The sequence below is a fragment of the Podarcis tiliguerta genome (genome assembly GCF_965153285.1).
Source record: "Podarcis tiliguerta genome assembly, chromosome: 8".
NCBI classification, from domain to species: domain Eukaryota; kingdom Metazoa; phylum Chordata; class Lepidosauria; order Squamata; family Lacertidae; genus Podarcis; species Podarcis tiliguerta.
The window spans coordinates 85,129,114-85,156,761 of NC_139541.1; the positions used below are offsets into that span (position 1 = coordinate 85,129,114).

Sequence of the window (27,648 nt, forward strand, 5' to 3'; positions counted from 1 at the left end):
TTGCATGTTATGGGTTGCTGAGACTGATGTATGCAGTCACCCCAGATTGCTGTCTCTATTGTATCTGCTCTCGCCATCATAGGTGCCAACTCCCAGGGGCCCTGGGTGCCCGAGCACCCACAAAATTCCCCATGAAGGGGCCGGGCACCCACAAATTTTGGTGCCAGGGCCATGCACGCTGCATGGCACCCACAGCCCTGGGCACCCATGGTCACGGTGCCATGCTGGCATTCCTGCTCCCTGTTACTGCCTACTCAAAGAGTTTTAAAGGAAATTTTTACTGCATCCCACCCTGAAGGACAAATAACAATTAGAAAGTATGTATTTTGAAGAGGTTAAAAATGTTCAGAAGCGTCATGTTGCCTGATGGTTGCACTGTAAATCAAACATGCCCCCTCCTTTTGGCCCCACATCCAATAACCCGACTGTCATCTTCGCGCGGGTATGAGGCTCATCAGATCTGCCGCTCTCCATGGTTCACATGGTTTGACATAAAGACTTCACACGAGATGACAGTGACTTGATCCAAGCTGACATTGCCAGGGATAAATTAATGGAAGAGTTCCTTGCAGGGTGGAGAGAAAAAATGAGAAAGAAGGATTTTGGTGGACTTCCAGAGAAGCTGGATGTTGGAAGATGCAGGGCAGATAAAACAAAGGACGTCCCTGAAGTTTAAGTCGCTCCCCCAGGAGGCAGCGATGGCCCCACAACTAGGATGAATTTAAAAGAAGGTTATTGGACAAATTCGTGGAGGAGAGGGCTATCGATGGCTACTTGCTGGCGCTGTGGGTTAAACCACAGAGCCTAGGACTTGCCGATCAGAAGGTTGGCGGTTCGAATCCCCGCGACTGGGTGAGCTCCCGTTGCTCGGTCCCTGCTCCTGCCAACCTAGCAGTTCGAAAGCAAGTCAAAGTGCAAGTAGATAAATAGGTACCGCTCCGGCGGGAAGGTAAACAGCGTTTCCATGCTCTGTTCTGGTTCGCCAGAAGCGGCTTAGTCATGCTGGCCACATGACCCGGAAGCTGTACGCCGGCTCCATCGGCCAGTAAAGCGAGATGAGCACTGCAACCCCAGAGTCGGCTACTGCCCTGATCCAGCAAGCTATTCATACAGCCTTCTTTTCGTTTTCTTTCTCACTAAATTGGCAGCTGAGGCAGCCAGTATTACGGTCCAAATTGTCCCCAGGCCCTGCAGCTCATATACAGAATTGTGCTCAACATCACCGACACTTCGTTTGATCCAACTTATCCTCGTTGATATTTAACCCTTGAGCATAACATCACCGGCACTCTGTTTGATCCAGCTTACCTTTGTTGATATCTACAGGCGCCTGGCTAAAGGAACATTTAAAGACCGTATCTTCCTTTTGGACACAATTTGGATGAGTTTTCTGTTTGTGGCTTTTGTAGTAGATCTTGTACATAGCTCTCTCAATTTTTGGATTAATATAAGATTTAGAACGTAGAATCTTGAGGGTCCCATGGGCTGCAAGAAGATCAAACCTCTCCATTCTTAAGGAAATCAGCCCTGAGTGCTCACTGGAAGGACAGATCCTGAAGCTGAGGCTCCAAGACTTTGGCCACCTCATGAGAAGAGAAGACTCCCTGGAAAAGACCCTGATGTTGGGAAAGATGGAGGGCGCAAGGAGAAGGGGACGACAGAGGACGAGATGGTGGGACAGTGTTCTCGAAGCTACCAGCATGAGTTTGACCAAACTGCGGGAAGCAGTGGAAGACAGGAGGGCCTGGCGTGCTCTGGTCCAGGGGGTCACGAAGAGGCGGACATGACTAAACGACGACTCAACAACAACAGCAACAGAATGTAGAATTGTTGGTTTTTTTTAGTGTTTTGTGTGCCGCTTATGTGCTGCTTACTTTATACTGGTCCATAGCTGTCAACCTTCCCCTTTTTTGCGGGAAATTCCCTTATTCCAGCGCCATTTCCCGCTGCTATCCCGGATTGCTAGATATCCCGTAGACTGTCCCCAGGACAGGTGAGTCTGCTGATCCAGTGGTGTAGCGTGGGTTGTCAGCACCCGGGGCAAGGCAAGTAATTTGCACCCCCTAACCCGTGGATTTGCGCCCCCTAACCCTACCCCCCAAATGTTGCGCCCGGTGCGGCCGGCCCCCCCTGCACCCCCCACGCTACGCCACTGTGCTGATCCCTTATTTTCAAATCTGAAAGTTGACAGCTATGTACTGGTCGCATGCAGAATCCGGCATTGTCATGGGCAGTCCTTCTGGCACTCTCAGCTTTTTGCAACCCACATGGCTTTCAGAAGCTGTGCTCCACACCTCCCAGGTCCAGAAACTTGCTTCTTTCCCTCGGGCGAAGGCGATGCCGCTTGTGAACAGCGTGCAAATATCCAGACCCGGCTTCCTGGAGCAAGTCACCGTCGGCTCAGGTCCTCACCCAACGGCTGATCAGCCAGACCGCAGATCAATGTTAAGTAATGTTACTTACACACAATCATACCCCCCCCCCTTTTCTCCTCTTCCATCCTTTTGTCCTTCGAAGAGCAAACCGCTCAGCAGAAAGCACTACCCATGGCAGGCTGCTTAATCGCCTTCCAGATTAATTTGGCGGGTAGATGGAGGGAAGCTCGTTCCATCTATATAAATGAAGCAATAATTACCCCCGATCTCTGGAGGATATGAATCCCTTGGGGGGGGGGGGAGGCCATCGCTCTCCCTCATGGAGGTCTCCAGGGGGTGATATATCTCTGAAATGCAGTGTTTTCCTGCCGGGGACAATCCGTCTCCCATCTTTTGGGGGTAGTAATAGCACTACAGTGGTTTAATATCTCTCACCAGTCTAATATTTCTCCTTAAAACCTTTCTCCTTCGACTCATCTTCTTTGCTCTTTTCCCTTCTCCCCCCGCTCAGCTCCTCTCCTCATTTCCAGGAGAAGCTGACCTGGTCCAGCGCGCATCATCGGTGCAGTGGTCAATGAGATGTCCCTCCGAAGCTTTTGAGCAGCGCACGGTTCCTTATTGAAGGGGAATGTGTGTCTAAACTTAGCCATCAAGGTTAATAGGCATTGGGAGACCTCGGCACCTCTATGAATAGGCCTAATCTAGGCTTGTTGCCACAGCCGTATCTTGCAGCGATGAATTCCCTGAATTAATGGCGCATGAAATAAAAGAAGTGTTTTCCTTTTTATTTGCCGTATCAGCTATCAGCTTCATGGCACGGCTGGAAGGTGTCGCCAAGATGCTGAGCCGGCGGAAGGTGCAGGGAGCAGGATGAGACCCGGGACTGGGGGCGATGGGGAAGTCCTGCGAGACTAAGAAAGAGGGAAGGAGGCAAGCAGAGAGAGCCAGAAGGAGCAGGCTCAGGCAGAATGGATGGCTTCCCAGCCAAGTCTGACCAAGAAGAAGTTATTGGAAATAGCACCTTTAGGGGCCCAGGGCAGCTGGGGAGGTGACTTTGGAGTGGGGAGATCATGCAGGGCAGAAAGGCTTTCACACACCCCTCCACACAGCCCTGATCCAGGTCAGATGGTCCAAGCAGCCACTTTTTCTGGTGGTGGGGAGGAATTGGACAGTTCCAAGCAAGCTTTTTTAAAAGGTATGTTTAAAATGTAGTTGTTCTTTCAGTTGCCTTTTTCTGGACCTACTTTGGGTTATCAGATCTTGCAGTTTGGGTGAATTAGATTGGAATGATTACTTACAGTTTCTGGAGTTCAAAGGCTTTATTCATGCAGGAACTATTTACCAGAATGAATGGAGATGATAAAAAGAAAACAGCAGACATCTTCTCCAGAGAGAACAGCAAACATAATGGCTCCTGTTTTAGGGTTGGAGCTAGCTTAGATAGAGAGGTTACAAGCAAGAGCTGGCTATATTACTAGACAAAATCATGCCCTCTGATGGTTTAAAGTAACACATGAATTAACTACAAAGTCAAGAGAAGGAAATGTATTTGCATTTTTCCAGCACTTTGGCCATGCAGTCACCTAATTTAGCCGCTGTGAGGACAATCACACAAGACAAACTGATATGTGTAAGATCATTTCATTACACAGCTTCTAAAAAGCACCTTCTATCTTACCTCTCCACTGGGCAGAAAATACATCAAGTAAGACAGAGATTTGGGTGGGTGGCGATAAGGTGGTGCTTTAGTGCTGTAGGAACTGCTTTGATGCTTCTGTGACGAAGTGGCAAGCCTGTGGTGAAATCCTCTCAGCAGGTGTGCAGTTTCTGCCGCCACAGCCCTTCTGCAATTTGAAAAGCTACACTTGTGGACGCCATCCATTTCCCCAGCTATTTGAGATGTGAGACCTCATATTGAAAGCCTGGCGACCCCTGATATAATAGAACTTGACAGGAAACATCTGACTGTCCCACCCGGCACCCATCTGATGGACAGAAGGCGCCACCAGGTGGCGAAAGGTTGCACTGTGGTGGGGGAGAAACGCAAGCTATGCATTTAAAGTGCATTTGAAGCACATGGCTGTGCCCCAAAGGATCCTGGGAAGTGTAGTTTATTAAGAGTGCTGTCAACTGCAGCTCTAAGGGGTGAGCTGGGATTCTTTAGGGGAAGCCATGACTGCTATAAATGTGCTTTAATGTGTGGTGTGCACATGACCAAAACGAGATAAACCTGTCAGTATTTTGTGGGAGGCATTCAGTTGCATACCAAAAATTTAGGTATGTGCAATGGATTAAAGTGCTCTGTTGCTTGAGCCAGTGTTTTTTTAAAAAATGCACTAAAAGTATAAGTTGAATGACTGGTTAACAGGAAAACATATAACCTCCACACAAGCAAGTAAGGATGCAACCAAGACAAATGCTCATTGTTGTATAACCTCCCTGTGAGCAAATCAGAAGAAATGCTCAGCTGAAAACCAGGCATTGTCCGACCTCTGGGTAAGCTTTGTGCAAGCAAATCAGCATAAATGCTCAATGATCCTGGAGGAGGCCCAAGGGTAGCTAGCGGCCAGATGTCCCTCCCTAGAAGATCACAATTCAAGCATAAAGAACACAGGCTCAGCGCAATGCAAAAAGAAAAGGAGAATTAGGTCCAATCGCTTTATTTCATTTTAATTCCTCTGCGGGGGAAAGCCAGTGGTGCTGGTCATGGAGACAATAGGTCAGCTACATTTCCCTATATTCCACATACACCCACTGTGCAGTGGTATCTCTAGGGTGAAATGGAGGGGGAGTGAGATTACAGGGCTTGCTATGAGTGGGGAGTTTACTGAAGGTCCAGCCCTCCAGGATTACCCTACCAATCAGCGGAAAAAGGCCAGGCGCTCTTTGAGCCATTGCTCCGTCAGGTCGTCTGTGGACCGAATCTCAAAGACCTGGGGGGAAACAGAGCAGCAGTCAGGTGGAGAAGGCGGTCTGCCTAGGCTGAGAATGTGGCCAAGCATCCTTCCCTGCCTTTCCCAGGTAGCTAAGGAGCTGGCTGGGGCAGAGTAGGGACATAATTCTACCTTACACCCAGTCCGACCATTAATGTCAATGCTGAGTAACAGCAGCTTTTCCAGGCTTCAGGCAGAGGTCTCTTCACAGTCCTACTCAGAGAAGCTGGGAGCTGAACCTGGGGCTGTGATTTCTGCATTGGGGGGGGGGGAGTTGGACTAGATGACCCTTGGGAGTCCCTTCTAGCTCTACAGTTCTATGTTTCTATGCCTTCTGCATGCAAAGCAGGTGCCCTACCACCGGGCTAATGTGAGGATTTTATTATTTAATATATCACACATTTTGAAAGACGTGGCAGTCTCTCTTTCCTTGGCTTCAAGGGTTGGCCTAGATCAGGGGTCAGCAACCTTTTTCAGCCGTGGGCTGGCCCACCGTCCCTCAGACCATGTAGGGGGGGCAGACTATATTTTATATGAATGAATTCCAATGCCCCACAAGATGCACTGGGAGTGGCCACCGGGACCACATAACACTGGGTTTGAAAGACCTGCATTGGCTCCCAGTACGTTTCCGAGCACAATTCAAAGCCTTGGTGCTGACCTTTAAAGCCCTAAACAGCCTCGGTCCAGTATACCTGAAGGAGTATCTCCACCCCCATCGTTCTGCCCAGACACTGAGGTCCAGCTCCAAGGGCCTTCTGGCGGTTCCCTCACTGCGAGAAGCCAAGTTACAGGGAACCAGGCAGAGGGCCTTCTCGGTAGTGGCGCCCACCCTGTGGAACACCCTCCCATCAGATGTCAAGGAAATAAGCAGCTATCTTGTTTTTAAAAGACATCTGAAGGCAGCCCTGTTTAGGAATTTTTTTAATATTTAATGCTGTATTGTTTTTAACACTCGATTGGGAGCTGCCCAGAGTGGCTGGGGAAACTCAGCCAGATGGGCGGGGTATAAATAATAAATTATTATTATTATTATTATTATTATTATTATTATTATTACTACTATTATTATTATGCATTTTAAATAAAAGCACACATTCTACTCATGTCAAAACACCAGGCAGGCCCCACAAATAACCCAGAGATGGATTTTAAATAAAAGCACACATTCTACTCATGTAAAAACACGCTGATTCCCGGACCGTCCTCAGGCTGGATTGAGAAGGCGATTGGGCCACATCCGGCCCCTGGGCCTTAGGTTGCCTACCCCTGGTCTAGGAATCAAACCCCGGTTCTGGCACCCAAAACAAGAATCCCCCCGCTGCCCAAGACCATAAAAGCCACCTACAGGCATGGGGAAAGGGGGAGAGAAAGATGTAAGGGAGAAAGCACCGTTGCCTCATCCTCTTCCACTTCTCCTGGGGGTTTAAGGTTTCATGCACGTTCTCCGGGTTGCGCCAGGCAACCAGGCTGCTCTCTAGAATCCCAAGAGGCAGGAAGAAAGGCCAAAAACAATGCCAAGGCGATCAGGGACAAAACCATAGCTGTCAACTTACAGATTTGAAAATAAGGGACCAGCAGCCTCGAAAATAAGGGATCAGCAGCCAAAATAAGGGATCAACAATTACTTTGATAAAATGCATATTTTGTTGGTGGAAATGGCTTTAGATACCTATTAGGTCCATAAATTACCGTATAACATATATTCAACACAAAAAAACAGCAACAATTTGTTGTTGACAAAGGTCAGCTGGATATAGAAAGGGCCCCATTACCTTCAGTAGCTTATTTAAGGGACATCATCAATAAGAGACAGCAGCCGGACATGGCGCTGGGATAAGGGACTGTCCCGCCAAATAAGGGACGCTTGACAGCTATGGACAAAACCAGAGGTAAGAAGTGTGCCTGGAATACCTTGGTGAGCTCAGCTGCCTGCACCAGTCTGTTTTTGCTCCCGGCGTACATCATCTGCTGCTCCGGCTTGCACCCTGTGAGGGTAAAGGAGAAAGCAGCTCCTTTAGTTGCAATGACTGCTCATTATCTCGTTCACAATGGGCGCTGTGATCCACAGCGGGTCAGGGAGTTAAGGACTGGCTGAGGTGGAGAGAGGCGGACTTCCCCGAGGCCACAAAACAAGCTCCTGCTACGGCGACGTTGGGACTTGAACCCAAGGCAGACAGGTGCTGAAGGGCACTGCCTTATCTCTCTGCGACAGAAGTGGAATTTCTTGGGTTTTTCCACCAGTAGGGTGGGGTGGGGGGAACCTAACAAATGACTAGCGTTCAATCATTCAAATGACTTGTTTTTATAGCACTTTGGAATGTTCAAAGACATTTGCCGTGATCACACCGTACATTTGAAGCACCAGTATACAACTTTAAACAGAGATGACGTCCCCCAGAGAATTTCTGAGAGCTGTAGGTTTTTGGGGGGGTTTTTTGAGGGTGCTAAGAGGAGCCCCCTGTTGCGCTCCCAGGACTGCAATTCTGTTCCCTGCGAAGAGGGGCTAAGTATTAAACCGCTCTGGGAAGGGAATTGGGGTCTCCTAACAACTCTCCGTGCCGATGGTTTTGCAATATGGCATGATTTTGTTTCAAAATGAAGAAGCCCATGGCCGTATGGTCCATCCTGTTTGTTCCAAGGTGTAGACTTTGCAAAAGTATGTTTAGATAGATGGATGCTCTTTATTGTTGTATTTCTCCTGGACTACAACAAACTAGGAAGCAAGGGAATCTATGATCATAGAACCAGAGTTGGAAAGTTCCATGAGCGTGATGTAGTCCAACCCACCGCAATGCAGTAATCTTTTGCCCAATATGGGACTCGAACCCACGACTGAGCTATCTCTCATTCCTTTAATTTTTCATGTGGCAAACCTGTACGTGAATTCCTAAGTTCCCACTCACATGGGAAATATGGCCATTGCTTCATCTCCTCCTGCTGAACCTCATGTTACAGAGCTGTTCCGCCTGGCCTTTGGTTTGGATTCTGTCTGACCCTTATGGTTTTGATCTATGGGCTACTTTTAAAATGAGGAGGCATTTTAAATGGCATTTTAACCTATATTTTAAATTGACCCCCCCCCCCCTATGCTTTTACTCAGATGGTGACAGCAGTCACGAAATTAAAAGGCGCCTGCTTCTTGGGAGAAAAGCAATGACAAACCTAGACAGCATCTTAAAAAGCAGAGACATCACCTTGCCAATAAAGGTCCATATAGTCAAAGCTATGGTTTTCCCAGTAGTGATGTATGGAAGTGAGAGCTGGACCATAAAGAAGGCTGATCGCCGAAGAATGGATGCTTTTGAATTCTGGTGCTGGAGGAGACTCTGGAGAGTCCCATGGACTGCAAGAAGATCAAACCGATCCATTCTGAAGGAAATCAGCCCTGAGTGCTCACTGGAAGGACAGATCCTGAAGCTGAGGCTCCAAGACTTTGGCCACCTCATGAGAAGAAAAGACCCTGATGTTGGGAAAGTTGGAGGGCACAAGGAGAAGGGGACGACAGAGGATGAGATGGTTGGACAGTGTTCTCGAAGCGACCAGCATGAGTTTGACCAAACTGCGGGAGGCAGTGGAAGACAGGAGTGCCTGGCGTGCTCTGGTCCAGGGGGTCACGAAGAGGCAGACACGACTAAACAACAACAACATGTTTTTACTGTAATTTTACTGGCGTTAGCCACCCTGAGCCCGTCTCTGGCCAGGGAGGGCGGGGTATTATTATTATTATTATTATTATTATTATTATTATTATTATTGCTTTCCCCCCAAGATTTCCTATTGTTTCTGTGCAAAGGTTTCCCCTTTTTGTCCTTACAAATTTTAATAACAGCTTTTATTAAAAATGCATGGTGTGAACACGGCCATTATCACAGTAATGCCAGTTATAATCGCTTCCCCCAACCTGGCCCCATTCAGAACCTTTCGGGTTACAACGCCCATAAGCTTGGCTGTTGTTACGGGGAGGCCCAGGGCCCTGAAACCTGGCACCAACTCAGAATCGAACCCTACAGGCCTCCCCGCCACTGTCCTCAAACTTCGCATTTGTTCTCAACATACACCAAGCTCAACTCTTGGGACAGGAAGCCGAGAATCCCACCCGCTTGGCCACCCTCCGTTGAGGAAGTCACTGGTTCTCACCGACTGGGCTGGAGAAGATGAAGCAGAGAGGGTACGAGACCCGGCCATCATCGTGGACGTATTTATAGCTGTAAACCAGAAATGTAAACACACACAGGCACAGTCAAGGAAGCAACGGGGCATCTCATGGCAAGGTAGACATTGGGGGGGGGGAGGAACTGGGCCAGCTTGTCTCCAACTGGCAAAAGGGTGGAAGAGAGCTTCCTCTGTGAGGACACCTTAGGCTCTGGAGCTCCCTGGATGCGGAAACCCACAAATCTCATTCCCCAATGTCCCCCCCCCCTTTTCTTTTCTTTTCTCTCTCTCTCTCTCTCTCTCTCTCTCTCTCTCTCGTTTTCATCCAGTGCGTATCAACTGCACTGGCTCCCGGTGGAGTACAGGGTCAGGTTTAAGGTGCTGGTTTTGACCTTTAAAGCCCTATGAAGCCTAGGACCCTCGTACCTACGGGACCGCCTCTCCCGATATGTCCCACGGAGGACCTTAAGGGCCACAAATGACAACATTTTGGAGATCCCAGGTCGCAAGGTGGTTAGATTGGCCTCAACTAGGGCCAGGGCCTTTTCAGTACTGGCCCCGACGTGGTGGAAAGCTCTGTCACAAGAGACCAGGGGACTTGACATCTTCCCGCAGGACCTGCAAGGCAGAGTTGTTCCGCCTGGCCTTTGGTTTGGACTGTCTGACCCTTACATTTCCCTCCCCTTACGGTTTTGATCTATGGGCTGCTTTTAAAATGAGGCTGCATTTTAAATTGCATTTTAACCTGTATTTTAAATTGGGTTGTTGTTTTTTCCCCCCTATCATGTTTTTTACTGTGATTTTATTGGTGTTAGCTGCCCTGAGCCCGGCTCTGGCCAGGGAGGGTGGGGTATAAATAAATTTATTTATTATTATCATTTTCATTATTATTATTATTTTCCCAGTAGGCACTGAGCTACTTCCTGTCCTAAGAATGCAGGATAAGGACATAAGAAGAGCCTGCTGGATCAGGCTAATGGCCCATGTAACCCAGCACCCTGTTCTCAATGTGGTCACCCGTGGGAATCCAGGGAGCAGAACATGAGCACAAGAGCAACTCTCCCCTCCTGTGGGTCCCAGCATTGCTACCTCCGACTCTGGTGGCAGAGCAGAGCCATCACAGCTAGTAGCTGTTGAAAGCCCAGTCGTAAAAGGTTTGTGTCCATACTATGTGTGAAAAAGGGCCCAAGTCATCCAGGACTGGCCTTATTAGTCCAAAAGCATCTTTGGTTCCTGCTCCAGTTGCGTGTGAATTATATCATGCAACCGCATTGGGGATACTGCGTTTCAGTCGCCTCCCCTCAAAAAGGGTATTATGCCTTTGAATGAAAAAGGAATTGCAGTTGTCCCCCATCCCATCCAGGGGACGCGGGTGGCACTGTGGGTTAAACTACAGAGCCTAGGACTTGCCAATCAGAAGGTCGGCAGTTCAAATCCCCGCGACGGGGTGAGCTCCCGTTGCTCGGTCCCTGCTCCTGCCAACCTAGCAGTTCGAAAGCACGTCCAAGTAGATAAATAGGCACCACTCCGGCGGGAAGGTAAACGGCGTTTCCGTGTGCTGCTCTGGTTCGCCAGAAGTGGCTTAGTCATGCTGGCCACATGACCGGGAAGCTGTACACCAGCTCCCTTGGCCAGCAAAGCGAGATGAGCGCCGCAACCCCAGAGTCATCCGCGACTGGACCTAATGGTCAGGGGTCCCTTTACCTTTAACTTTTACCCATCCCATCCATCACAGAATCTTCTGGCAGAAAATTCTATAAACAAACTAGGCTTCCGCTTGCCTGTCCCGAAATCCATTGGAAACCCTTTCTCTGTCCACCTCCTCAAAACTATAGCTGAGCATGGAAGCGTGTATGGGCCGAATCAGGTTGTCCCCTCCCCTCTCACAAACACACTCAAACAACACTAGGATATCGAGGCTGGCGTTCTGGCAGTTCGCTTCTCAGCTCCTCTGGAGAGATGTCCTAAAGAAGAGCACAAAAACAGGCATCAGTTTTGTAGACAAGGGTCTTCCCAAGGGGAGTAGCTGCGTAGGAAGGGATGAGATCCCACCCCCACCCCCTGCACAACAAATCCGTTTTTCAAAAACTGTGGCTGTTTGCAGTTTGGAAAGTGATGGGCAAATTGAATAGTGTAGGACGAGCGAGTGATTAACAGGAAGGGAAATAAACTCCCCACAAATCTATCAGGGTGAATGTCAATCAGGCCAAGGTCTGGTTGTCTGGTTGAAGCAAGACATTTCAGCCCGGCGCCTAAAGGTATGTAATGATGGCGCCAGGTGAGCCTCCACGGGGAGAACACTCCACAAGCAGGGAGCCACCACAGAAAAGGCCCCTTCTCATTTTACCATCCTCCAGACCTGTTGTGGAGGCACACGAAGAAGGGCTTCAGATGACGATTGCAGGGTCCAAGGTTGGTTCACATAAGGAAAGGCAGTTCTTGAAGTATTGCAGTCCTGAGTCGTTTAAGGGCTTGTAGCAGGGGTCAGCAAGCTTTGCCTTGCCTGGGCCGGTTCACTCCAGCAGAGATCCCTCTGTGGGCCGGATTGCGTGTGTGTGTGAGCGCGCATGCCTGTGATTTCCAGTGTCTGCGCAGATATGATTTCTGGTGCTGCGGAAGCGAGTCCCCGTGCCGTGCTGCACCAGTTTAGTGCAGTGCATGGGGGCTCGCTGAGCGGGTGGCTCAATTCGGGGGCGGGTTGTGGGCCAGTTAAACGACCCCGGGGGCCGCTTGTGACCCATGAGCCTTAGGTTGCCTACCGCTGCCTTATAGGGCAAAACCAACACTTTGAATTGGGCCCAGAAACTAATCAGCAGCCAGTGCAGTCGGAGCCAGGATCGGTGTGATATGCTCAGTCCATCTTGCCCCAGTGAGCAACCAGGCTGCACTAGCTGAAGTTTCCGAACTCTTCAGAAGCAACCCCACATATAATGCATTGCAGTAATCTAACCTAGAGCATAGACAACAGAAGTCGAGCATAGACAACAGATAAGGGCGCAGATGGGCCACCAGCTGAAGCTGATGGAAGGCGCTCCACACCACTGAGGCCACCTGAGTCTCAAGTAACAGCAAGGGATCCAGAAGGACTCACAAGCTCCTTCAGAGGAGATCAATTTATCCTATATGTGCCCACTTCAGCTCATTGATCCATGCAGGAGTGCCAGCTTGGCACCGGGACTGTGGGTGCCATGCACGCTGCATGGCCCTGGCACCAAATTTGTGAGTGCTCGGGCACTCAGGGCCCCAGGGAGTTGGCACCAATGGATCCAAGGAACTGGCACTGTTACAAGTGTCACATAGTACTCATTCTGCACTTCTAATACATTGATATTTTAGTGTGGCACCCACAGTTTGGAACTCCCTGCCTGTCGTCACCAGGCACTGTACTCATTTGGGCGCCTGCCAAAACAGATGCCAAAAAATTAAACATTTTTGTTTAAGCAAGCCTACCTTGCCAACAAAGCTCCGTATAGTTCAAGCTCTGGTTTTCCCGGTAGTGATGTATGGAAGTGAGAGCTGGACCATAAAGAAGGCTGATCGCCCAAGAATGGATGCTTTTGAATTCTGGTGCTGGAGGAGACTCTTGAGAGTCCCATGGACTGCAAGAAGATCAAACCTATCCATTCTGAAGGAAATCAGCCCTGAGTGCTCACTGGAAGGACAGATCCTGAAGCCGAGGCTCCAAGACTTTGGCTACCTCATGAGAAGAGAAGACTCCCTGGAAAAGACCCTGATGTTGGGAAAGATGGAGGGCACAAGGAGAAGGGGACGACGGAGGACGAGATGGTGGGACAGTGTTCTCGAAGCTACCAGCATGAGTTTGACCAAACTGCGGGAGGCAGTGGAAGACAGGAGTGCCTGGTGTGCTCTGGTCCATGGGGACACAAAGAGTTGGACACGACTAAACAACAACAAAATCCAGATACAGAATGCTGGTGTTTGTTTTAATCCAGCTTTTAGCTTATCGTTGATTTCAGTTCTGTTTGGAATGGATCAAATCATTGTTTTTAACTATTTATTACTGATAATTATTTTGTTTTATTCTTTCTGTCAGCGCCTCTTTGAGCTTTCATTACAATCAAGTGGTGTATATAAACCCTTGGGAAACAATAAGACACTTAAGGATGAATGCTGAATAAATAGGTCATCTGGAAAAGTCCAGGGGGGTAGTGTTCAATGAGCTTTGCAGAAGAGTATGGATTTGAACCCAGGTCTATGCAGTGCAACATCTCCTCCGCCATTGCTCTCTGGCTATTCCCTGTCAAGGGTGGAGCTCAGATGCTATGCCTGTGTGCAGGCTGAAAGGTGTGTCTGGCATCGAATGCCAAGGGTGGCACTCTGCTTAGTCCTTGCTCCCACCCAGCATTCCAGGCAGCTGCACCCAGGTTGCCCCCCCCCCCCCCGCGATGCTGAATTCTGCTTGTCACTTCTGACATTGCACAAAGGTGTATGGCTCTGTGGCTCAGCGGTAGCTGAAAGGTTTCTGTCCTCTATCTGGGTGTATGGGAGAGGAACGGTCCCGCAAGGTGTCCTAGAATCATAGAATCATAGAGTTGGAAGAGACCACAAGGGCCATCGAGTCCAACCCCCTGCCAAGCAGGAAACACCATCAGAGCACTCCTGACATATGGTTGTCAAGCCTCTGCTTAAAGACCTCCAAAGAAGGAGACTCCACCACACTCCTTGGCAGCAAATTCCACTGTCAAACAGCTCTTACTGTCAGGAAGTTCTTCCTAATGTTTAGGTGGAATCTTCTTTCTTGTGTGGGTTTGAAACTGGGCTTAGGGATTGATGTATTATTTTGATGTATTTTTAATTTTTGTTGGAAGCCGCCCAGAGTGGCTGGGGAAACCCAGCCAGATGGGCGGGATACAAATAAATTATTATTATTATTATTATTATTATTATTATTATTATTATTATTAGAAAAGCAAGGAGCATGCACCACCTCCCTCACTGAAGACTGCTGCTTCCCACTGCCTTTTCATCTCTGCTGCTAAAGGGAGGAAGGGCTCACAAGATCTTTTCTTCTGAATTAGCCCATTATCTAATCCTCTTTGCTGCAGCCAAGCAGGCACCACAAGCCCTGTAATGAACTGGCAAAGGAGCAGAATTTAGCAGAGCTTGCTGCCGCATACGTACAAACAAGATGGCTGGAAGGATCGACAGCCTTCCTGTTCAAGACCGCTGTGCCCTTTGATGCAGCCGAGTCTTGGGCACCTTGTACCAAGGGGAAGAAATTGAAGCAGGTGGCCCAAGGGGCGACTGGAAGTGCGCTTGTTAAAGGTGAAGAAGCTGGCCCTCCTTCACCAGCCTTGTGAATAATCCTATGCATGCACACTCAGAAATCCCATTGAATTCAATTTGTTTCCAGATAAATGAATATAGCAGGGATGGGGAAATCTGTGGCCCTCCAGATGTTGCAGGACTACATCTCCCACCATTCTTCACCCCAAGCCGTGCTAACCGGGGCTGGTAGGCATTGAAGTCCAGCACCTTCTAGAGAGCAACGGGTTCCACACTCCTGGTGTGTGAGATTGCAGACTTCGGTGCTCTAGAGCAGCGAGATGGAGGGCAAGGCCGGAAGGTGGATGTAAACGAGGCCTCCTCAGAGCCTGAAAAGCTAAGGGTAAAGTCACTTGTTGGCGGCCTGTTGATTGAGCCTTATTCATCCTTATTTGTTTGCACAAAGGGTGCAGGAAGGTTAAGTGAAGTTGGCTATTTATTGAGTGTTTGTTCTTATTTGTTTGTGGGGCGAGTAAAGTGGTACCTCTGGTTGCGAACGGGATCCGTTCCGGAGCCCCGTTCGCAACCTGAAAGGAATGCAACCCAGGTCTGCGCATGCGTGGGTCACGTTCCGCAGCTTCTGTGCATGATGTCATTTTGCGTGTCTGCGCATGCGCAAGCAGTGAAACCCGGAAGTAACCCTTTCTGGCACTTCTGGGTCGCCATGGGATGCAAGCTGAAAACGCGCAATCTGAAGCAAACGTAACATGAGGTATGACCATATAGCTGCACCAAGCAATTGTTATCCCAGGCAATTCTCTTTAACTTTCCTTATCACAAAAAGTCTGGTTTGGGGGCCAAGGGGGAAGGAGGGAGTTTGCTGTGCAAAGGTGCCAAGTCAACTGTAATTGAGCACCCTGGTTTTCTCATGATGTCCAGGGGCGTCTTACCCATAGAGGCTAGTGGCATGGGGCGCCGGGGCGCCAAGTTCTGGAGGGCGCCAGGGAAGAGGCGGAGGCTGGACGGGCCCCTCCCAGCATCAGCTCACCGCCCTTGCCCGCCTCCGCCATGCAGCTCTGAAGCAGCGCCAGACATGCTTAAGGTGGCCCTGATGACGTCACTGGATCCTACCCCAAACAGCATCCATCTGGAAGCGCCGCCAGATGATGCCAGCAGGCACAAGAATTAAGTGATGTGAACTGAGAATGGAGCACTAATTGACATTTGGACAAACTCACCCTCCACTCCATTGTTTTCAGCAAGCTGTGGCTCTAGGATCCCCTAACAAGCTGGCTCTGTTTAGAAGCTTCCATTCCCAGGCTAGGACCATCCTGGGTTATTTCAGAGGAATGTTATTATGCATCAGTTCCTGTCTGGAAAATGTGTTCAGCTGGGCTTCTATTTTGACAAGCAAAACTTGCCCGTCGTTTCGTATTTTAGGAAATGGGAAGAGATCTTCCCTTGAAACCCCCGCCGCTAGTTTTCCTGCTTCCCTAAAACACAGCGGAGTGGATATTCCGCGCTGCCATTTGATTAACATTTCGCTAACGCGTGTGAGGGTTCTTGCATAACGTGTTGAATTAAATATGAAAGCAAATGACGCCATCAGCACATTGCTCCCCTGAGATATTAAACTTGATCTGAAATTCAATTTGCTTTTAACCCAGCCTCGTAATTTGTAATGTACCGACAAAATTCATGTCAAGAATGCAGGAAGGTGGAATGGAGGAGCTGATGCAATTTCTTTGGGGGAAAGGAGATGTCTCTCCATGTCAGATTCCAGGCAGTTGCTGGAAGAGTTGGGAACTCAGTTGCTGTCGCAGGCTGAAGTGAAGTGAAGTGAAAAGTAAGTGTGTGCACACATGTATGTGTGAGAGAACCGGTTGATTACAGTTCCACTCTCCTGCAATATAAAAAAGCAGGTTTCTGCTTCTGCACTGTCTTTGTTTAGTGTTCAACATCTCTGCTTTCCACCTCCTCCCAACAACAAGACTATGATTGGGCAGAGCAGCTTGTTCAAGCCTTACATTTGCCTGTAGTGGAGACAATTACGCTTTTCTCCAGAAAAAAAACCCCACTCTGTAATGCCTTCACTTTATAGTCACAACAAAGTCTGCAGCTCAATCACTTGCTGGCTTTGTAGGGGGGGGAAATCTGCTGTTTTTATACAGCGTACGAACACTGCAGGTAAACGATTAGATAAGTGTTGCGATGAAATCTGAAGCCTCCTCCCCACAGTCAGAATCTAACTGATCGCCACACCTGGAGCTAGGGAGAACTTTCCTCAGTTCATGTAAGCCTGCGTGTGACCTCAGAGGGTTGCTTACCTTTCCCTACACTGTGTGGTTGGGCGTCACATATATGAGTCACCTGGAGCCATTTGCTTTGGTCTGTGCAACAGAACACCTGCCATGGGGGCGTAGCACACCAGCCTTCCTCAACCCCGTGCCTTCCAGATGTTTTGGACCACAACTCCCATCTGCCTCAGTCAGCACACTGAAGTCCAATATGTTTGGAATCTGGAAGGCACCAGGTTAGGGAAGGCTGCAATTTGTGTGTGTGTGTGTGCACAGCATATATACCGTATTGGCCTGAATATAAGCTGCACTTTCCCCCCAAATTCTGACCATGAAAAGTTAAAGTGCAGCTTATCTTCACCACAACGGGACGCAGGTGGCGCTGTGGGTTAAACCACAGAGTCTAGGACTTGCCGATCAGAAGGTCGGCGGTTCGAATCCCCGCGACGGGGTGAGCTCCTGTTGCTCGGTCCCTGCTCCTGCCCACCTAGCAGTTCAAAAGCACGTCAAAGTGCAAGTAGATAAATAGGTGCCGCTCTGGCGGGAAGGTAAACGGTGTTTCCGTGTGCTGCTCTGGTTCGCCAGAAGTGGCTTAGTCATGCTGGCCACATGACCCGGAAGCTGTATGCCGGCTCCCTTGGCCAATAAAGCGAAATGAGTGCTGCAATCCCAGAGTCGGCCACGACTGGACCTAATGGTCAGGGGTCCCTTTACCTTTACCTATATTCGCCGCATTACAGTATGTAGCTAGGAGCACAGGGCAAACAGCACCAGGAGCGTGGGGAAGCGGCGCCATCTTTTCCCCCGAGGCCAGGAAGAGAGAGAGCGGGGAAGGGGAAAGGCCATCGGAAACGCAGTGCAGCTCTCTCACCCATGTAGCCAGGAGCAGTGAGGAAGGGGGTGGCTTATATTTGGAGGGGTTTTTCTTCCCCCACGCCCTTCAATTTTAAAGATGCGGCTTATATTCAGGCAAATACGATATAAAAACACCTTTGTGTTGCTTCAGCCTGAAGCCTATCAGCCTTCTTTTGCAGCCTCTGAATTCAAATGAGGGGTATTTTTTAAAACTTGACCTGAATCAGGGGGCTTAAAAAGCAGGGGGAATGATTCTCATTTTAAATAGAAAAAAAGAAGTGGAAAGGTTCTACATACCTGGAATTCTTCCTCCAGCACCACCAGTTGCCTGTCTTTGTCCACCTTCACTGAGGAAAGAGGAGACAAAAACCTAGTAAGGGGATTTCTCCATTCTTAGAAAGCTCTGCTTTGCATGTGCAAGCTCCCCGGAGAACCACTGCCAGTCACTGTAGAAAATACTGAGCTAGATGGACATAAGAGAAGCCTCCTGGATCAGGCTGAGGACCCATCTAGTCACACTGGCCAAGCCAGATTCACATTACAGCGGTACCTCGGGTTACATACACTTTAGGTTACAGACGCTTCAGGTTACAGACTCCTCTAACCCAGAAATAGTACCTCGGGTTAAGAACTTTGCTTCAGGATGAGAACAGAAATCGCGCAGCGGCAGCAGAGGCCCCATTAGCTAAAGTGGTGCTTCAGGTTAAGAACAGTTTCAGGTTAAGAACGGACCTCCGGAACGAATTAAGTACGTAACCAGAGGTACCACTGTATGGAAAACCCGTAAATTCAGAAGCACTGCTGCCAGCTGCTAGAGGCTGACCACAGCCACCGTCGATAACAGCCACATAAAGCATTCTCCTCCATGAATTTGTCCAATCCTCTTTTAAAGCCATCTAGATTGGTGGCCAGGGATGGTGCTGTGGTCTAAATCCCTGAACCTCTTGGGCTTGCCAATCGGAAGGTCGGCAGTTCAAATCCCCGTGACGGGGTGAGCTCCCGTTGCTCGGTCCCTGCTCCTGCCAATCTAGCAGTTTGAAAGCACATCAAATTGCAAGTAGATAAATAGGTAACGCTCCGGCGGGAAGGTAAACGGCATTTCCGTGCGCTGCTCTGGTTTGCCAGAAGCGGCTTAGTCCTGCTGGCCACATGACCCGGAAGCTGGATGCCGGCTCCCTCGGCCAGTAAAGTGAGCTGAGTGCCACAACTCCAGAGTCGTCCGTGACTGGACCTAATGGTCAGGGGTCTCGTTACCTTTACCTTTACCTTTAAAGGGTATTTAGGGACACGGGTGGCGCTGTGGTCTAAACCACATAAACTAGGGCTTGCCAATCGGAAGGTTGGCGGTTCAAATCCCCATGATGGAGTGAGCTCCTGTTGCTCAGTCCCTGCTCCTGCCAACCTAGCAGTTCGAAAGCACGTCAAAGTGCAAGTAGATAAATAGGTACCACTCCAGTGGGGAGGTAAATGGCGTTTCCGTGTGCTGCTCTGGTTCGCCAGAAGTGGCTTAGTCCTGCTGGCCACATGACCCGGAAAACCTGTCTGCAGACAAACGTCGGCTCCTTGGCCAGTAAAGCGAGATGAGCGCCGCAACCCCAGAGTCGTCCGCGACTGGGCTTAACTGTCAGGGGTCCCTTTACCTTTACCTTTTTAGATTGGTGGCCATCAGCGCCTCTTGTGGGAGGGAGTTGCACCGTTTAACTATATGCTGCATGAAGGAAGAAGGACTTTCTCTCATCTGTCCTGAAATCTGTCCAATGGCCTGACTCCGTATAAGGCAGCGTCTGATATCCCTATGTTCCCGTGATACTGAATGGGTTTTTGCTGCTGCTGCTTAGTGAAAAGTCGTTTGTTTTTCTCCAGCTTCCAGAAGCCATAGGTTAGACTGTTTTGTGCCTTGAGTCTGTTCTGCATTATAGCACTGATATTTTGTGGTTTCGTTATTGATATTTTAATTGTGTCCCGTGAATTTTTAATGATTTTGTTTTATTTGTTGGTATGGAAACTGCTTTGAGGTCACTTGGGTGATTTAAAGCTTGATTTGTTGTTGTTGTTGTTTAGTCGTTTAGTCGTGTCCGACTCTTTGTGACCCCATGGACTAGAGCACGCCAGGCACTCCTGTCTTCCACTGCCTCCCGCAGTTTGGTCAGACTCATGTTTGTAGCTTCGAAGACACTATCCAACCATCTCGTCCTCTGTCGTCCCCTTCTCCTTGTGCCCTCCATCTTTCCCAACATCAGGGTCTTTTCCAGGGAGTCTTCTCTTCTCATGAGTATTGGAGTAAAGCTTGATGTTGTTGTTGTTGTTGTTTAGTCGTTCAGTCGTGTCCGACTCTTCGTGACCCCCTGGACCAGAGCACGCCAGGCACTCCTGTCTTCCACTGCCACCCACAGTTTGGTCAGATTCATGTTTGTAGCTTCGAGAACACTGTCCCACCATCTCGTCCTCTGTCGTCCCCTTCTCCTTGTGCCCTCCATCTTTCCCAACATCAGGGTCTTTTCCAGGGAGTCTTCTCTTCTCATGAGGTGGCCAAAGTATTGGAGCCTCAGCTTCACGATCTGTCTTTCCAGTGAGCACTCAGGGCTGATTTCCTTAAGAATGGATGCATTTGAACTTCTTGCAGTCCATGGGACTCTCAAGAGTTTCCTCCAGCACCATAATTCAAAAGCGTCAATTCTTCGGCGATCAGCCTTCTTTATGGTCCAGCTCTCACTTCCATACATCACAAGCTTGATACAAGAGCACTAAATAAATAAATACATCAAAGCCAAGCCCAAGCTCCCTCGCCTTCACAAATTACCTTGCAGGGCAGGTGTGGGGAGTTGTGAGCCAGAGAACTGCTGGTGAGACTGAAATGGCCCTTAAGTCAGCGGCCTAATGGTATGCAGAAGGACTACAGCCAACAGCTCGTTTCACACCCCCTTCTAGTTTATCAGTGACACCTGATTAACCGCAGTTAAGAATTGCCTATGCAGCTGCCAAGAGAAGTTCCATCAGCATCAAAGCCACTTTAATACAAGGTGCACAGATCCCCAGCACATTGCAAGCTGGTATGCCTCAGGCTTCTCAGGTTAGAAAAGACAAACACAGCATTGTCAGAGAACTGTGTTCGTTTCTATTTTCTTTTTTAAAGCACTCCCTGACGAAGCACAAAGGCTTGAAATGCACCAGTATTTAGGTACCACCTTGTACTGAGCTGTTTACGATGCCTGCTTAGGAGACTGCCATCCTCACTTGTGAGATGTGGGGCAGCCCATCTGTTTTGCACTGGGTGAGGAAGAGCTGTAGCTCAGTAGCAGGGCATCTGCTGTGTATGCAGAAGATCCCAATTTTTATTCATTTATTTATTTAAAGGTAAAGGTAAAGGGACCCCTGACCATTAGGTCCACTCATGGCCGACTCTGGGGTTGCGGCGCTCATCTCGCTTTACTGGCCGAGGGAGCCAGCGTACAGCTTCCAGGTCACGTGGCCAGCATGACGAAGCCGCTTCTGGCGAACCAGAGCAGCGCACGGAAACGCCGTTTACCTTCCTGCCGGAGCGGTACCTATTTATCTATTTGCACTTTGACGTGCTTTCGAACTGCTAGGTTGGCAGGAGCTGTAACCGAGCAATGGGAGCTCACCCCGTCACAGGGATTCGAACTGCCAACCTTCTGATCGGCAAGTCCTAGGTTCAGTGGTTTAACCCACAGCGCCACCTGCGTCCCTTTATTTATTTATTTAGGAGTAGTTAAATGCCAATCGCAGTTCCAAGTAGAACTGGGAGAGAACACTGCCTGAAAGCCAGAAGAACCGTTGTCACTCAGTTTAGACAGCTGTCAGTTAGTTGACCATGCTAGGTGGTCTGATTCCAGCTTCCTATGTTCCTATGGCAGGTGTGCCAAGCCCTAATACCATAGCCCCCAATCTTAGGAAAAAAATAGGGAGGTGGCATGTGGGATAGTAAACTCACTCATTATGGCTGCATTGTTAGTCTCCTTCCGGAACCGGAACTTCTTCAGTTTCTCCTTCAGCTCTGGGTCCACGTCACACACAACCAGAGAATCTGACTGCAATGGAAAAGGCAATGTGGGTTTTCTCCTCCAATCAAGCAGGCCATTCTCCTTGTTATTTCCTTGCCCTGATGACCATGGCATAGTCTCATCTCCTCTAGAACTAATTGTGGGAAATTGCAGGCAAACTTAACTATGCATGACTGCTAGTCAGTGCATGAAGGGGTTAAGGCAATAGAGCTGCATTTCCTAGACTCAGTTAGGTCATGCCCCCCTCTTCTCTGATGGAGGAAGGAAGTGAAGCCTTCTCTTCCTGTTCATTTCTCACCCTCTCTGCACGATGTAACTGAGCAAGGAAGACGTGCGTAAGCAAGCTCCAAGCTTAGAGCACACGTGTGAAGCTATCTTTCTGTATTTTCCACCCAAGAGTATTCTGCCTGTGTCTTTCCTGCTGCTTAGATAAATGCATGAACCTGATCTTTGTAATGTTTTGTTAGTAAAGCATTTTAAACTTGCTTAACAGTGTGGTCGATTCATTGCAAGAGAGGCAGAAAGAGGGAAGCAGTTTGCAAAGGGACTAAATGACTTATGCAAAAAGTTTAACAGCCTACAGTCCTAACACTTCACAGTGCTGCTTAACTTTATGAGTTTAAGCTTTGCTACTGAGGGCTCTCTGCTGGAGAGAGGCACCCAATCGATTCTTTTGTTATTTACCCCCCACATTTGTGTCACAGGGATTCATATTTTCTTCCCATGGTTCTTGCAAAACACAGTTTGGTGTCACAGTGGATAAACCTCTGGGTCTCTATTAGGATGCTCTCCAAGCCAAAGCTCTCGGCAAGTCCCTGCAACCTGTCCACCCATATCTCAGCTCACTTTTTCACAAACAGGGTCTCTTATAACAGAAAACAATCCCAAACAGAAACTTGTCCCAACTCTTCTCAAGCATTTTGAGACAAGGTCTCGCCCTTCGGCAGCTCTTCCCATTGCTGAAGGGGTCCTACAAGGCTCAGCACCTTTTCTCATAATCCACAATCTATATTTTTTGCTGTTGTTTTAAGTGTGTCTATTCTTCTATCAAACGCCACATCAGAAGGTCCCTTCATTTTGAAAGGTTGATCTGCCACTCAGGCTTGCACACACCACACAGGAAGCTCATGTCTGCCAACTGTCAAGATGTGGCTTCCAAGCCACAACAAAAGCTTCAAGGACGGAGGCAGAATTTTGGAAGAAGAAAAGGCTAGAAACGCTACATTTTGGACATCTTATTTGCATAATAACAAGGAGGAAGGGCTGAGTGGCAAGGAAAGAGGTCAGATTTTCGACAAGCAAACTTTCAAAGCAGCTCAACACAAGTTTGGCGCAGAATCTACCCACCACCCACTACCCACTGTTTCCAACCCACGTTAAGAATTGTTTCAGCTAACCATTCTGCCTTAGGTCTCTCCAGCCTTATCTCCGTGTCAGCTGAAACGCTGCAGCTCTGGGTGCAGCCGCTGGCCCTTCTGACAGGATGTGCAGATCTCTGCGCTCTTGCTTTAGTTAGGACACACTCTGCTCAACATCAGCACTTGCGAAACACTGCCAGGCACACACTCTTGACAGCTGCAGAGGAAAGACCGCTGGGGCGGAAGTCATTGCTGGTGGTAGGGAGGAGTCCAGAGAGAAGTTAAAGGTTTCCATTCGCAGTTACGAAAGGGGAAGCCACAGGCAGAGGACAAGAAAGATCCTGGAGGGTTCAGGGTCAGACTCAAAGCAGGCTGGGCCTTTCAATAGAAGGACAGACACAAGCAGAAAGTAGGTATGAACAGTGGGATTCAGTTACCAGCCTAATAACATCCAAAGGAGACTGAGTGATCTAGCTTTGGTAAGGTAAAGGGACCCTGACCATTAGGTCCAGTCGTGACCAACTCTGGGGTTGCGGCACTCATCTCGCTTTACTGGCCGAGGGAGCCGGCGTACAGCTTCCGGGTCATGTGGCCAGCAGGACTAAGCCGCTTCTGGCGAACCAGAGCAGCGCACGGAAACGCCATTTACCTTCCCGCCAGAGCGGTACTTATTTATCTACTTGCACTTTGACGTGCTTTCGAACTGCTAGGTTGGCAGGAGCAGGGACCGAGCAACGGGAGCTCACCCCGTCGCTGGGATTCGAACCGCCGACCTTCTGATTGGCAAGCCCTAGGCTCTGTGGTTTAGACCACAGTGCCACTTTTGGTACCAACACCCAATTGTACATAGGTGATGACCTTCTCTCCAGGTAACTGGCACTGAGATTACTGAAAAATGTGATGGTTGCTAATCACATTTCACCTTCACCTAGAGTTCTCGAACTGTGGTAGAGTGACTACTTCTTGAATAAGAGAGACATACCAATCTTGATGAATCTACCAGTGCATGGCACCTGAAATACAATCGTAGAATTGGAAGGGGCACGGAGAGTCATCTAGTCTAACCACCTGCAATGCAGGGATCTCAGATAAAGCATCCATGATAGATGGCCACCCAACCTCTGCTTAGAAACCTCCAAGGAAGGAGAGTCCACAACCTTTCGCGGAAGACTATTCCGCTGTCAATTTGAAGCCATCGGTTCGAGTCCTACCCTCCAGAGCAGGAGAAAACAAGCTTGTTCCCTCTTCCATTTGACAGCTCTTTGATAGATATTTGAAGATGGCTATAATATCCGCTCTGAGTCTTCTCTTTCCCAGGCTAAACATACCCAGCTCCTTCAACGGCTCCTCATAAGGCTTGTTTTCCGGACCCTTAATCATCCTTGTTGTTCTTCTCTGCACACGTTCCTGTTGTCAACATCCTTCTTAAATTGTGGTGCACAGAACTGGACACAGTAATCCAGATGTGTTCTGACCAAGGCAGAACAGAGTGATACTATGACTTCCCTTGATCTGAACACTAGATTTCTGTTTATCTAGAATTGCATTAGCTTTTTTGCTGCTGCATCACACTGTTGACTCTTGTTAAGCTTGTAGTCTACTAAGACCACTAAAGGTAAAGGTAAAGGGACCCCTGACCATTAGGTCCAGTCGTGACCGACTCTGGGGTTGCGGCACTCATCTCGCTTTATTGGCCGAGGGAGCCGGCGTACAGCTTCCGGGTCATGTGGCCAGCATGACTAAGCCGCTTCTGGCGAACCAGAGCAGCGCAAGGAAATGTCATTTACCTTCCCGCCGGAGCGGTACCTATTTATCTACTTGCACTTTGACGCGCTTTCGAACTGCTAGGTTGGCAGGAGCTGGGACCGAGCAACGGGAGCTCACCCCGTCGCGGGGATTCGAACCGCTGGCCTTCCGATCAGCAAGTCCTAGGCTCTGTGGTTTAACCCACAGTGCCACCCGCGTCCCTTACTAAGACCACTGGAGCCCCTCAATTCCTTCATCCAAGTCATTTATAAAGATGTTGAAAATCAAGAGGCCCAGGGCAGTACCCTGCAAGACAAGAAATCATTGGTGAGCACTCTTTGGGTTCACTCAGTCAACCAGCTAGTATTCCACCTAACAATAAAATCACCCAGACCATATTTTACTAGCTTCTCTGCAAGAATATAATGGAAGACATTGCTGAAAACCTTGCTGAAATTAAGATACATTACATCCATGGCATTCCCCGATCCACTAAGCTTGTAACTCTAAAAAAAAAAGATTACTGTGGTACGACTTGTTTTTGTGAAACCCATGCTAGCTCTTAGTCATCACAGCATCTTTTTCTAAGTGCTCACAGACTGATTGTTTGATTTTTCTGTGCTAGGACCCCCTCCTTCTGTAATTCTCACAGAACTCTAGCCCAATGGTTGCCATTAATTTGATTCTCAATTGATTTTAGAATAAATTGATTTTAGAATGTATTTCAATTAATTGATTGTGATTTTATGTAAACTGTGCTATTTTTACTGTCGTTAGCCGCTCTGAGCCCGGCTTTGGCTGGGGAGGGCGGGATATAAATAAATTATTATTATTATTATTATTATTATTATTATTATTATTCCTGGTTTTGAGGTTAAGCTGACGGGTCTGTAGTTGCCTCGGTCTTTCCCCCGCCCCCTCTCCACTTTTTGAAGATGGAAACAACATTTGCCCACCTCCAATCCAAATTCTCCAAGAATTCTCAAAGATTATAGACAGAAGCTATGAGATGACATTTGCAAGCTGCTTTGGTACCCTTGGAAACATGGCCCTGGATATCTGAATTCTATCAAATAAACTAGGTGTTCCCTTAATACGTCTTGGACTGTTGAGCAGTTCCTCCTCTTTGTCACCCAATAGAAAATTTCCATCTTCATGCAGAGGACATACTACTTGCATGGTCTTCCTCTTGCTTCAGACACAGCCAGGGGAAAAAAACAACAATTTTCTTATTATTTTTAACCTCTTTTGCAAGCCTGGGCTTGTTCTGGGCTTTAGTTCAGCTGTTATATTCTCAGGGTGCACCATGGCTGCTAAATAACTGATTTCCATTAAAGGACACAGATTTTGGAAACACCCTTGAACTGAGTCCTTTCCCACTTCTTAGGTCACAGAATCATAAAATGGCAGAGCTGGTGATGGACTATATGGAATTGGCGGAAATGACCGGCAGAATCCGAAACCAGGGAGAAGAGTTGGTGGAGGAAGATTGGAAGAAATTTAAAGATTACTTACAGAAATATTATAAAATTAATGGATGTTAGAATGATGTTGGATTGAGGCTAAGGGGTTTTTAGTAACAACGGTACGAAGGATTATGTAAAAACGGAATTTTAACAGGTGAAAATTTAAAGGTATAATATATTAAGATCAAGATAAGGATAAAGTAAAGAGGGAAAGGATTTGCTGAATAAATAAACTGAATTGGAATACAAAGAGGGGAGGTGTGGGGAGGTCCGGGAAACAAGCAAATGTAAGATATGTTATGTAAAATTGAATTGTTTTTAAATTGTTTTCTTTTTATTATTTTTGTATTTTTCTTTTTTCTTTTTGCGATGTTATGGAAAATCTTAATAAAATATTATTAAAAAATAAATAAATTAGCAGAGTTGGAAGGGACCCCGAGGGTCATCCAGTCCAACCCCCTGAAATGCAGGAATCAACATGGCAGATGGGCGCCCAGAGTGGCTTGAGAAACCCAGCCAGATGGGTGGGCTATAAATAATAAAATAATATCCAAGCTTTGCTTAAAAACCTCCAAAGAAGGAGAGTTCATGCCATTGTCAAACAGGGATTTTTTAAGAGCCTTGGCAAAGAGAATTGTGGGGTTTCTTTATACTACATTCCTCTACATTCCTCATTGTGGACATAGAATCATAGCATTCTATTTTTATTTCCTTTTATTTCAGATTGTGTTTTTATTGCATTTCAAAATATGAACAAACACAGGAAAGGGAAAAGGACAAGAGTCTCTGGCATAGAAAAGCTGAAGCAAATGAAAGTTATTAGGATCTAAGAGCTCATCCGAAAAATAAATACTGTATATAAAATCTATTTTCAATATTAGGAGCTTAGCCGTGTACTAATAGCAGGCAAGCCGTAATAGACTTTTCCATTAAAGTTGACATGTTTCGCTTTATTGTATTGTTTACTTTCTCTGTTACAGGATATGGACTGTGGAAAATAAAATGAAATAAAACCCTATCCGGTCTATACTCGACAAACTGTGCCGTAAACTGGGGGGTAATTCACTTTCATGCGCTTCATTCTTTGTATATACAATAAAACCATACCATATCTCATAGAAATTATCACGTTTCTTTCGTTGTTGTTTTTTGGCCCTTGGGACATTTTTAAATTTGTGTGATTTTTCCAGTTAAGGCCATTTGCCAAACTACGAT

The 27,648-nt window shown here is 47.9% G+C and overlaps 1 protein-coding gene across 1 annotated transcript; it reads right to left on the reverse strand.

The window, feature by feature from the left end:
- Nucleotides 1–5,019: 5,019 nt before the first annotated feature.
- GMFG (glia maturation factor gamma) lies at nt 5,020–27,531 on the reverse strand. The gene is made up of 8 exons (XM_083456414.1): nt 26,868–27,531; nt 26,065–26,390; nt 21,794–21,890; nt 18,139–18,188; nt 11,370–11,427; nt 9,449–9,523; nt 7,223–7,296; nt 5,020–5,308 (listed from the first exon to the last, which is right to left on the reverse strand). Exons 2-8 carry the CDS (start codon nt 26,122–26,124, stop codon nt 5,237–5,239), a joined length of 486 nt encoding a protein of 161 aa, XP_083312540.1. The 5' UTR covers nt 26,125–26,390; nt 26,868–27,531; the 3' UTR covers nt 5,020–5,236.
- Between the last annotated feature and the right edge of the window lie 117 nt (nt 27,532–27,648).

Excerpts from the sequence above, each read along its gene's own strand:
- GMFG (XM_083456414.1), bottom strand. The coding sequence starts at position 26,124 with ATGAAGATGGAAATTTTCTATTGGGTGACAAAGAGGAGGAACTGCTCA. Across the intron at positions 21,891-26,064 it reads ACTGCTCAACAGTCCAAGAC|TCAGATTCTCTGGTTGTGTG; the intron begins GTATTAAGGGAA and ends TTTCCATTGCAG. Across the intron at positions 5,309-7,222 it reads AGGCAGCTGAGCTCACCAAG|GTCTTTGAGATTCGGTCCAC; the intron begins GTATTCCAGGCA and ends GTTTCCCCCCAG.